Source organism: Pomacea canaliculata, linkage group LG7 (genome assembly GCF_003073045.1).
Source record: "Pomacea canaliculata isolate SZHN2017 linkage group LG7, ASM307304v1, whole genome shotgun sequence".
Taxonomy (NCBI): domain Eukaryota; kingdom Metazoa; phylum Mollusca; class Gastropoda; order Architaenioglossa; family Ampullariidae; genus Pomacea; species Pomacea canaliculata.
This window is the reverse complement of record NC_037596.1, coordinates 26390450-26403605: the sequence shown is the minus strand read 5'-3', so window position 1 is coordinate 26403605 and position 13156 is coordinate 26390450. Positions and strand designations below refer to the sequence as shown.

At 38.6% G+C, this 13156-nt stretch overlaps 1 protein-coding gene across 4 annotated transcripts in view; it reads left to right on the top strand.

The window, feature by feature from the left end:
- LOC112568840 (deleted in malignant brain tumors 1 protein-like) overlaps positions 1–13156 on the top strand; it is a 35902-nt gene that overhangs the window by 2326 nt on the left and 20420 nt on the right. For 2 of the 4 annotated variants that reach the window (XR_003100209.1, XM_025246349.1), the window contains exons 2-5: positions 2520–2667; positions 4179–4351; positions 8886–9033; positions 10124–10296. Coding sequence is in view for 3 of the 4 variants with exons in the window: in XM_025246349.1 (XP_025102134.1) it covers positions 2520–2667; positions 4179–4351; positions 8886–9033; positions 10124–10296 (642 nt within the window). In the remaining variant the exon portion in view is untranslated. Of the gene's footprint in view, positions 1–2519; positions 2668–4178; positions 4352–8885; positions 9034–10123; positions 10297–13156 lie in introns of those variants that run through there. The other 2 variants (XM_025246351.1, XM_025246350.1) reach the window with 2 other exon arrangements.

Sequence of the window (13156 nt, the reverse complement as noted above, 5' to 3'; positions counted from 1 at the left end):
ACGGGATTTACCTTTGCACCACAGAAGGTGCACGTAAAGAACACCCTTTATTACCGTGATTAAAGGTCTCCACGACCATCATACTTCCATTTGTTGGAAGACGATCTGCAGCCTACGCTCTGCAGACGACATAATCTGTTAGCAGGTACTAACAAACAACTGCAAGGTCGCACCAACAAACTGACAAACAGTTCAATTGTACATGAAATGGAGTTAGGCAGAATAGTAAACTTGGCTATTTTTGATTGGACTTGGCATAGCCTATAAGTTGGAGTATCAAATACCAGCTGTAATAAACAATCTCTGGAAGCTAACATCCTTTACTACGGATGTGAAACGTGGATTTTTCTCCAAGAATCGAAGCATTGGAGACTAAGTCCATAAGGAGGCTGCTCCGGATCTCATACCGAGAAGATAGAACCAACTACTTTCTACGAAGGACGATTGTCACTCTTGGCCAGGAACCTCTATATTACACAGTATCCCAGTTTCAGCAAGTCTTCTTTAGTCATGTGAGTCGGCAAAACACCAGGTAGAATATCGTTTAAAGCACCTTGGAAAGCCTTGATGCCTCGGTGGCCACAGAAATAGATGCTTACTAACGTCAAGACTGAACTTCTTGTCGTGTAAACCACCTGCTCACTATACTGCAATATAGACAATAAGGTGTAACCCTGTCAGCTGCCGACTCTATCCATGTACTCCCCCTTCCGACAGTTGCTGGTCAATGGACGACTGACTGACCGACACAAGAAACTGTCACACCGAGGTCTACGATCTGTGTCTTCTCACACAAAAGATCTGTGTGTATTCTTATCAGCAAAATACATGATGATGTACAGAGTTAAAAATTAGTGTAACATGTTACTATGGCTTTTGTGGAACGTTGATCCCTTTATTGTCACAAATCTTTAACTGCACGGAATGTAAACAATTTGTACTTACATGAACTTTTTCTCCCACGGATAAGAGTTAATTAGTTGTTTGGTTTTGCTTGGTACCGATAGTTTTTATTCTGTGAGGTTTTTTTTTCGTGTTTACTTTGCTGCAGATATTTAAATTAAGGTTATGTTTTTTTCTCTAACATTGGGATTTCTTATTTGTTCTTTTTTGACTATATTTCTCATAATGTGGTATTCACTATTTTTGATTCATTTACTTTTATTCCTATTCGGTTTTTCTCACTATACAATGAGATGATATTAGCTTAATGTTCCCTAGCCTGCTTCTTAGTGCGATAGTTTCATTTAGATAATGAGCGGTTTTACACCACTGAATACAAAATGTAACTCAATAATGACTTTCTAATTTATCAGTGACAACGACAATATTGACGATGATGCTTATAATCATAAAAAAAGACTTTAGTGCAAGCATCTATCAAGTTGCCATGTTTTCACATCTTTAATAATAATAAAACATTTGTACATACATAAGGCGAGGACAATATCACTAGCTGTCACGGACCGTCCACATACATGCGCATTCTTTCCACAAACAAATATAAGCAGATCGCTTGAGGGTGGGCGTCCCTCCTTAGAGGCACCAATAATTATTAAAACAAACAAAAGTTTAAAAGAAGACAAAATATCATCCGTAATCCACCCGTCAATAGAAACAACACACCATCACGTTCACACCATCAAAGTTTAACATGTCACTCTGCCGGAATCCACACGGTATCAATCAGAGAGTTACAATAATAATCCTTGACGCAGTCCGACAATTTATATCCACAGTGTTATCATCATACATAACACATGTACGTCTTTGACTAAATCCAACAAGTTAATAACCGTTTAGTCCCTGCAGCTCTCCGGTCTCCGGTTTTATGTAGTCAACTCTAATCCTCTTTTCTACAGTTCAATAAATGGTGAAAAGAGTGTTTTTACGATACCGATAAGTTGCTGTCAGGTGGGTGGGTAGAGCAAGATGTAGCTGGGATGAAACTAAGAGGAAGCCTCCCCTCCTCCGGCGGTCAGTCGCAGCTGACCGGTACCCTCCCTGGTGGTGGTCGGTGCGTTAGCGTAAGGAAGAACGAGATATGTAGTTTTATGTCAACTTATTACTATACTACTGTCACATAAGTACATTTAGTTTTGAATTGTAATGAAACAAATGCGGCAATTTAAATTAGAAATTCATAGTACAGAGGGATTTTTAGTCCTTGGTGGTCCGCCATATTTTTTACTTAAGTAAAGTGGTCCGCGGTCAGAAAATCTTTGAGAACCACTGCACTAGACCAAGTGTGTACACTGCCTCACCCGCACATGGAAGTCGCTGAATTTCGTGGTTTACACTTTCCATGAAGTAGGTCAACTACGGTTGTCGACTTTCCCCCCTTCTCCCCCTCTATTGCGCACTTGTCCGTTACACTAGCCCAGCATAAGAAAAGAAAAAAAAAATGAAGCCATCTGTTAATCAAGAAACATGACACTTTTTCACAGTGTTTTCCTATTTATTTGTGACAAAGATCTCATTAATTTATTAATGTAACATGTTTGTATTTTCTATTTTAGCTCAAGAGTTAAAAGCTCGTGTAGTCGGTGGCACAGCGGTGGCGGGACGTCTGGAAATCTTTTACGATGGAACTTGGAACACAGTGTGTGATAGAGGTTTTGGACAGGAAGAAGCTTTGGTAGCCTGCAGAATGTTAGGATTCAACAGGTATGTGTAGTCTAACGTAATAAACACAACTTAATAACAGTGATTTTTGTTTCTTTTACACGTTTAATCCAGTGTCTCAGCATTAAACACGAAACAAAAAAAGCTTAGACTGATAATGTAGAGCGTGCTATTGCCTCTGATGGGAAAAGTCTTTTTAACCAGTGGCAGTTCTTGCCTCGTTTATAAGTAAAAATAAAAAAAAATACTTACACAGTCTATTTCTCTACGTGTGGATAAAGTATATCTTTTAGTTGTATACATTTTCACGAAAATGGCGACAAATTGCAATATAATTAGAATTCACAATCATTTCTTGTGCCAAAAAAAAAAATAAATATATTGTTAAGACATCGTATGCTATCCCACATTTCAAAGAAATAGTATTTTATACCAACTGTGTTTATTAATTCTTATGAAATGCTCGATGTTACTGATTGTCTGGGTGATCAAACTTTACAAGATCCTCTTTTAGAGACATTTTAAATGGCTCTTAGTCGGGATTTCTCGCCAGTATTATTACAAATGGATACATAGTTATACAGATCAAATGTTTTATTCTCTACTAACAAAATGGGGTGTGAAACAACAATCATCCAAAAAGCGAAGAACTCTTTTGCATTTTCTCAATTATTTCTTGTATTGATTAATCTCGGCGATTTTACAGAGGAAAGAAAAAAAATGTGCTACACAGAATGCCTTTGTAATATTTCTAATATTTGTTGCAAACAGCAGTTAGATGTTTAGTAAAATGCATCACATAAACCTTCAAGTGAAAGGTTTTGTATTTACTTACCTATTTCAGTTTAGGTTGATGTCCGTGTATGTTTCACTGCATGTCTTTAAGTCCTGAACTTGCTTTTTGACAGACGAGTATGCCATCATTTTCTAGCACTGTATGTTCTAATCGAAAGAAAAAATTATTTTAATTTATTGCCTACATATTTAAATATTGGATAATTCGTGTCGCTAACGCAGAAGATGAAGATTTAAAAAAATTGAGGTTGTCAAGACTTGCATGTGAGAGAGACTGCGACTAAACTCAAACGTTTGGAAAAAAAAGGCTTAGACACAAAAAGTTTGGAAAAAGTCTTTAACGAATAAGACAACAAAGATGTGGCTTGAGTGAGCAGTGAAAACAGATCCAGACAAGCTGATATTATAAAGGGTGCTACAGGTGCGGTGCTGAAAACCACATCCAACCTGCCAAGCTTGAGGGCAAGTATGGAGGTTGTAGAGAATTAGACGAAAGGAAAGTGCAGACCGTGATAGAATTAAGAATGAAAACTATGAGGTAATGTTTAACAAGAAGACAAAAGTCGAAAGCAGCAACTACAACAGCGCCAGCAACGGTCACATGACATAACCTGAGGGTTGCTCTGTGACTAATGCCCCGTGTGCGCGCGCGAGCTTGTATACATGTTGTTACAAACTTTAGTCTGTATGCAGTGTAAAGAGTAAGTTTTTTTTTTCAATGTATATATCTTCTCCTTCTCGTTTCTGATGTCGGACAGCACAACAGCAGTAGCCGTGGGGTCAGTCAAGTACGGAGAAGGCTCTGGTCCTATTCTGTTCGGTGAACTGCGGTGTGTGGGGCACGAAACAAGCCTGGCGCAGTGTAGACACTCGGGGCTCTACATGCACTACTGTGAACACTGGGAGGATGTCGGCGTCATGTGCAACTTTAGTAAGCAGACCAGAAATATTTACAACTACTTTAGCACTTAATTTATCTTCTTAAAAATTACAGTACGGTGCTGGTTACAATTGGTCTATTAGCTTTAAATAACTGTTCTTTGATATATTAGATTAGACATCAAGCACTTTCCAGGGTCCTTAAGACAAATAACATTATTATTGTTGTTGTTGTTGTTTTTGTTGTTTCTATTGGTATTATTGTTATTATTATTGTTACTGTTGCTGCTGTTGTTGCGATTGTTTTAGTTGTAGCTGTTGTTGGAGTTGTTTTTGTTGTAGTTGTAATTATTGTAGTTGTTGTAGTTGTTGTAGTCGTTATCGTTGTCGTTGTAGTAGATGTCATTTTAGTACTTGCTGTAGTAGCAGCAGTTGTTGTAGTAGCAGTAGTAGTTAGACGAAAGGAAAGGCGTAGTATAGTATAGTAGTTGTTTGTTATAGTTGTTATATTCGTTGTCGATGTCGTTCTAGTAGATGTTTTAGTAGTTTTAGTAGTAGCAGTTGTTGTAGTAGCAGTAGTAGTTAAAGTTGTTTTTGTAGTTGTTTGTAGCAGTAGTTGTTACTAGATAATTGAAACATTCTTATTTATTTGGTGATAAAAAATAAAAACTTGCTGGTTTCACTTTTACGTTACAAACTATTTCCTTTATTCAAGACTATTAACAGTTTACACATGTCATAACATTATTATTTGACTGTTGTTGGATGTAGTGACGCTGAAATCGTGAATTTTCCTGTAAGAAACATTATTTTCCCTCTTTAAGAATACAGCAGAAGTCGACCATGGTATTCGGACTGCTCTTACTTTGTTAGGGAATGACTAATGCCTTCATAGAAACGTTTCCCTTGTTCGTTACTGACATCACTTTTGTTAGGAAACAAACAAAATGTGAATAGAGAAAGTGAATTTTAGTAAATTTCGAGCTCCTATGTTTCCGTAGTCAGCATCCTTGCCATTACATCGTTATAGTTATTTTTTTTTCATTCAAGAATCTTTTTGACAAATGCTCTAAAAAAAAAGTCCATGCTCCCAGCTCCTAATTACTTTCATTAAAAAAAGGTATCTTTAGGAAATCTCTGATTGTGGACCTATCAAAAGTAATTTTTTCACAACATTGCATGATTTAGAACATTCTGAAATGGATGTTGTAATCTTTTTTAAAAATCTTAAAATTCTTCATCAGATGCTTCCTAATGTAAGGTGGTGGAAAGTATAAATTGTTGGGATTCTCAAGAATAATTTGTTTGTCATTGACCTTTCATTGCTTTTATTGATCTTTTGCTGGGCACTCAGTACTTAAATTATGACTTCTAGTGACACGGGTATCCTATAAACTTAAGAACACAGATGGTGAACTCACTCTCACATCGATAAACCAATATCTGTTGGATCATCACAGATACTTTAACAATATTTCTCACACGAGAAAAACAGTTACTTTATCGCTGTGGTTTACACCATAGTCGCTGTCTGTAAAGTTGCGGCGCTGCGGTCGACGTCCAGTGTCTTGTCAGTCACAGACACACCATCATTGTAAGTCTTCATCACCAGAGTAAACGAGCATCATGAGGTACAGGGTGGTCACTACTTACCTGATGTACCTGCTGCTGGTGCCAAGCCTTACTAAGTAGTCATTATTTTACTTTATTTCCTCGCACGGATATAAAAACTCTCAATACTTTTCATTGACTGTTGTTGTGATACAGACTGAGCATAAATGCCCAACATTTTTGCTCGTGTTAAATAGTCGTGTGGTGCAAACTTTACAGTCTCCTGCACTGAGGCCACTGTGTCGCTGACATGAAAAGGTACAAGGTACATTGAGCCGCGCGCCTAATGCACGTGCAAATTGTCTTCAAAAATAAACGTGCGCGCGAGCATTCTTATTGTATGTCAGTTATTGCTCAACACTTGGGACCGAATCTGATGAGGCTGTTTGTTGACGATTACTTAACCACTTACATACCGATAGGACATTGTGGGATTCGCGAAGGTCAGACAGGAAACAACAACGAACCTCGCCAAAACCTGTAGTACAACGAGGGGACGCCTGACCTGAGTAAGGGGTAGACTTCCTCATGCACATCAAGGTGGACAGAGCCTGTATTACTAGTACACCCGTATCCGGCAATCCGTTCTCCATGTCTCAAGCAATCCCAAAATATAACCACACTCTAAGTATAGTTAACCACTCTCACGCAAGGAGACAGCAAAAAAATTAAATTTTACAAACAGCTAGACAAAGTTGTGAATACAGTCTGACAAAGTACATACACATTATTATAGAAAGCAAAGGTTAACCCTCACTACTGCAAGCAATGAACAAGAACTGTAAACAAATATGGCCCTTCGCTAAAAAGAAAAATAAACCGACAAGGACATCAAAGTCTTACAATTTGTTCAACGATAGAGATTTACCTTAGCCAACACCTTAAACCCCTATTAAGGACGTCCACTCACGAAACGGATCGTTCATAATCAGTTGGATCTTACTGCGCTTGAAAGCCATTATCAAGAAGGACAACACAAGGACCAACCCATAGATGGGGACAATGACCTTTTTCAAATGAACCTAAAGTTCAATCTACAAAAAACAGCCATATATCACGAATGACATCTCTTGTACAAAAACTGTGCCGTAAACAGGGAAATAAAACAAACACAAATCAGCTACAAAAAAAGACGTAAAGAGTACCATCAAGAAATGGATAAAGGCAGCTAGAGAAATTGGATCGAGCGCCATATTATGGGACATAGAAGATGGAATGACAAGAAGTGACAGAAAAAGGTTTACAAAATGCAATGATTCTGTCTAAGAGTGATCGACATGACCTAAGTCTTTAAAAAACAGTAATGGCTAATTTTTTTACAGAAAGCTATGCTGTGCTCTGTCGATGGACTAAAGAAGGGAAAGACCTGTACTACTTGTCATGAAAGTTCTACGCAATTACACTTCAAAAGAACCAGACTACGAACAGTAAACATGCAGACCTAGCAGTCGTACGGAAAGAGGTGTGAAGAATTGTACACAGTATAAAGGTAGTTGCTAATGTCCAATCTGAGATGCTCAAGAAGGAGTAGATACAACGAAAGCTTTGCGGTTCTGTGCCCAAGATTCTTGAAAAGCAAGAAATTCTCCACTTAAATTAAGGCAGGGAACAGCAAACAGTGCCATCATTACTGAACTATAAGCCTCATTATAAACCCATGCCAAAGGTCGTACAGAAAAGCATCAGCACCACCACAGAGGAGATGCAAGCAGAAGAGCACGAGCTTACATTGGTATGCGTACATCAATGATGCCATTACGACCGGTGTTTAAAGGTCTCCTTGACCACCATACTTACATAATCATTCACTGAGGGCTGATCTGCAATCTACGATGTGTAAATTACATAATCTTTTATCAAATACTGAAACAGAATTGCAAAACCTTAACAAGGTGAATGTGACAGGTCAAACGGATATGTAATAGAGACCAGCACTGAAAAGAGCAAAGTTATGGTCAGTGACAACGGCATCTATATACACAGGGTACAACTCGAATGGTGAGTACTTTTAAATACTTGGGAGCAACCCTTTTCCAAAGACGGTGTAATGGACCAGTCCGTGCCTCTACGTGTTTAGGTTATTTTAACCCATTCGCTGTTGATGATAACAGTATAAGTTCAAGTTATAGTTTTACTCATGTACGAGCTAAATGCGTTGGAGCCCTTTTGAAGGAGGAAGAATCACCTACTCAGACCACTCGTCGAGCGCCTCATGACGTCACATTGGGGGACAGCTGCTGCGACTGCATTATCCTCCTCCCCTCACACGTCACTAGTGAACGGCCTTAGTGTCAACCGTCGCTGAGTTACACGGAGTGACAAACGAGTTTCTTACCCCGTCGGTGAAGAAAAAACCACTTCGAATGAACTACAAGTGTGATTTGTGTTAGTTGCGAAGGAGGACAACCCCACGCTAGTCATACAACAAACCGCGAGAAAGGTTACAGGCAACTGATGTTTTGAAGAAGTACTGAGAAAATGGTTAGCGAGGTTGTGTTTGTGAGTCGGAATACGTGGTTAGGAACGGTTACTTTGAAGATTAGAACATTGGAAACCGTTGTAAGCTACAAACTGACGGAATGGTATACATATATAATAGAGAGTAGACACTATTGCTTTATCATACGTTTACTTATCTTAGATGGTTTTTACCATCTTCCCCAACGAACTGTGTGTTCAGACATTTTAGTATGAATATAATTATCTGAGTTCTATTCCGTAAAATCCTGAGCAAGTTGATAACATGTGTTGTACAGCCTCAGGCAATCGTTTGTCTCTGTGTCACAAGAACTCGTACAGACACGTGTGTGTGTTGCTCTGTGACACGCGGCGTCCTTGACAGGCAGCTACACCTGTGTCTCCATCAGCAACAGCGGCGATATCTAGACTAGATAGCATCTGACACAGTCATAAGTTTCATTTATGAAGTGATTAATTAACTTATTATTGCTACATATTTGTATTTTCAATTTAAGCTGAACAGTTCACAGCTCGTGTGGTCGGTGGCACAGCGGAGGCGGGACGTCTGGAAATCTTTTACGATGGAACTTGGAACACAGTGTGTCGTGGAGGTTTTGAAAAGAAAGAAGCTTTGGTAGCCTGCAGAATGTTAGGAATAAACAGGTAGGTGTAGTCTAACACAATTATTAAACACATTAACTCAGAATTATTTTTGTTTCTTTTACACGTTTGATCCAAGGGCTTACACATGAAACAAAACCCGGGTGGCCTGATTCTCTAGAGCAGGGGTGGGCAATTAATTTTCCCAAGGGGCCGCATGAGAAATTGGGATGGTTTGAGAGGGCCGGACTAATATAGTTAACTCAGTTTTACCCAATACTGTATATATAGTATATATACTGGCGGGCGGGCCGGCCTTTGCCCAAGTCTGTCTAGTGTGTGTTAAGTTCAACATTATTAAAGGTTCTCTATTGCCTGTCATGGGAAAAGTCTTTTTTAACCAGTGGCAGTTTGTGCCGTGTTTGTAAGTGAAACAATCACCGTCTACTGACCAAGAGTGAATAAAGTTGTATTTCTTTTGAAAGTTTTCATGACAATGGCGACACTTTGCAATGTAAGTAAAAAGCAGAATCAACTTTTTTCCTTCAAAATTATTTTTTAAGATATTGTGTGCCATTTTACGTTCATAAGAAAAAATACTCTCTGCCATATGTGTTTATTGAAATTCTTATGAAACACTTGATGTTACTGATTTTCTGGGCTATCCAACCTTACAAGATCAAGCTTTGGGACACTTTCAATGGCTTTTAGTTGGGGTTCCTCTGCAGTTTTATTACAAATATATACACAGTTGTATGGTTAAAATTGTATGTGGTTTACTGAAGAAATGAGGGTGGTTCAACAATCATGAAAACAAGAGAAGAACTCTTTTATTCGCTGCACGACCTGGATTGTTTCTTGTGTAGATTAATCTCTGCGATTTGACAGAGGAAAGAAAGAATGTGTTGTCAAGGATGGCTTTGTAATATTCCTGGTATTTGTCGTGAACCGAAGCTAGGTGGTAAGAAAAAAGTATCACACAAACCTGCATGTCAGATGTTTTGTATTCACTTAACGAGTAAAGTTGAGGTTAATATATGGGTATGCTTTACTACATGAATATGTTTTTACAAACCTTAGTCTCTATTCGGTGTAAATAGTATGTCACTGTAAATGTTTACATCTTTTCCTGTTCGTGTGTGATGTCTGACAGCACAACAGCAGTACCCGTGGGGTCAGCCAAGTACGGAGCAGGCTCTGGTCCTATTCTGTTCAGTGACCTCCAGTGTGTGGGGCACGAAACCAGCCTGGCGCAGTGTCAACACCCGGGGCTTTACAGACAGTACTGTCAACACTCGCGGGTTGTCGGCGTCATGTGCAACTTTAGTAAGCAGACTAAATAATGAAACATTTACACCTACACCGGCATTGATTTTATCTTCTTAAAAAATAATCCTGGCGTTATAAGCAATAGCTTTTTTAGCTTTTAATTACTGCTTTTTAATGAGAAAGACTAGAAATAAGTACTTTCCTTAGAGTTAAAGACAAATAACATATTATTGCCGATGTCCGATGTCCGGTGTCGGGTGTCTCTACTTTTGTTTTCTCTACCTTTGATGTCCCATTTTCTAACAACTTACAAAAATTATATCAAAAAATAACTTATGTGTTTGATATACATTGTACTTCTAACATGCTGATTACACTAGTAATATTTAAAATATCTAGTTTGTCTCATTTATAAGTTGTTATTTTATTTCAAACTCTAAACCGTAAGGGCGTAGAGTGATGTTACTATTTGAGTGTTGCTGGTAGTAATGTCGCTTAAATCTTGACTTTCTCCTGTAAGAAACATTACTTTCTCTCTGTAAGAACAAAAGCCTCAGATGATATTCCGACTGCTCTTCCCTTTGTTATGATATTTAATGACTGAGATGTCTTGATGGAAGCGTTTCCCTTGTTCATCACTGACATCACTTATGTTTATTACAAACCAGTCTGTGCCTCGGTGTTTTTCAAATTGTTTTAACTCGTTAATAAAACAGGGTTACAGGAAACCTTCTTCCTACACAGAGGATCAAGGAAACCCCTCTAGATTCGTTTCAAACTAATCGTTGTCACCAACACATCGGCTTGAGAAGGATGTCTCAAGTCATCCCTCACGCTAGGCTCATCCAAGCAATGTTGCAATTACAAACATGATGGCCACAGAGGGATGGTTCATAATCAATTAAAACGAATTTCGCTTCAAGTCCAGCATTACCTAGGCCATTACAAGAACTGATCCATAGATATCCACCATAACCTTATTCAAATGAACCTAATAATCAAGTTAAAACAACCTAAAATCTCGCTTGAGTTTCGCGAACATGCAATCCCCAAACGTTGCAAAGTCTTTAAAGTTACAGTTGGAACAATATTAGCCGTGTGGATTCTCATGGAATGGGATGTGGGCACTCACACTAGAAACAACGACAAGGTGCTACTGTCAATAGCTCAGGAGGTTCTAGCGACAAAAGAATAAGTAGCTGACATGGATGACTAGTCACATGATTAATCTCAGTTGCCTGAGAGTTCAGTAAAGAGGAAAAAGAAAAATACGAATCGGCTACAAAAAAAGAGAAGTAAACACTGCTATAAGAGAGGAATAAAGGCAACTAGAGAAACTGGATCAAGAGCAAATGGCGAGAGGAATGAATGACACGAAGTGACAGCAAAAGGTCTAACAACCCTCACTAAAACAGATCAACATGACCTCAGTCATCGAAAAAAGGAATAGCAAGTCTCTCACAGAAGGCAATGCTGTACTCTATCGATGGACTGAAAACTGCAGAGACCTGTACTACTTGTCACTCCAGTCCATCACCATCAGACCGGACTGGAAACATAGAACATGCAAACCTACAAATCGTACAGTAAGCGGTGGAAAGACCTACAAAACTACAAAGGTCGGTGCTGTTCTGTGCCTAACATTTTTGGAACGCAAGGAATGTCCTACTTAAATTATCGCAGAAAACAGCAAACAGTGGCAGATAAACAGAACCATTAGCCTTATTCACCTATGCTTAATGTCCATACAGAACAACATCAGTACCTACGAAGAGAAAGTGCTATCAGAAGAGTAGAAGCTTACATTTGCAGGCGTATGTCAGTAACACTACTTATCACAGGTGCTAGAAGCTCTTCTCGACCTCTATACTTACATTACTATTGGTTGAGGGCTGCAGCCTACGATCTACAAACGATATATACATATACCTTTTATCAGGTACTGGCAAAGAACTGCAAGACCTTATTAAGGTGACTGTGACAGGTTAAACGGATATGTAATAGATATCAGCACTGCGAAAGGCAAAGTTATAGTCCATGGCAGCGACATCTATATAAACGGAGTACAGCTTGATTGGTAAGTAGCTTTAAATACTTTGGAGCCACCCTCTCCAACGACGGTAGCTATACGCTTGTGTTCCCTTCAACAACGGCGATGGCTAGACTAGATAGGATTTGGCATAGCCATACGTTTCACTATCCTGTACAAACTGTACAATGCCCCGGTGGTGCCAATCGTTTTTTTTCTGTTTTTTGTTTTTTGTTGTTGACTATTTTAATCTGCACTTTGCTGTAGAAAAAAGGTTGTTTGTCTCCAACATTAAGACTTGTTATTTTTCTTTTTTAACCGTATTCTTGTCTTTTAAGCCGATTGTTTACTCGATATTTAAACCTCCTCAATTTTTTTGCTATGCCGTTGATTGATATTTTTTTATAATATTCAATGGAAAAGTTCATTATCCTGCTGATCAGTGCCGTATATCTAAGACAGATGATGAGACTGCTGAATACAACATCTAAATTAGTAATTAGTGTTTGATTTATCTGCAAAATCAAAAAAGGTAATGCTGCTGCTGCTGACGATGATGATGATGATGGCAATAAAACGACTTTAGCACAAACGTGTATCAGTGGCGGCTGTAGGCTCGTTGCGGGTCAGGGCAGAGAAACCAATGGCGGCCCCTTCGTCCTTCTGTTTTATATTGAATATATACTGGCGTGGCGGCCCTCTGTAGGTGTACAGTGTGTACATGCTAAAGGTTGCCATTGTCTCTGTCAAGTTGTCATGTTTTTCAACTTTTTAATAATAATAAAACATTTGTACATACAGAAGGCGAGGACAATGTTAATAGCACAGCTGATGAAAAAAGAAAGAAATATAAAGCCATCTGTTAATCATACAACATGACACTTTTTC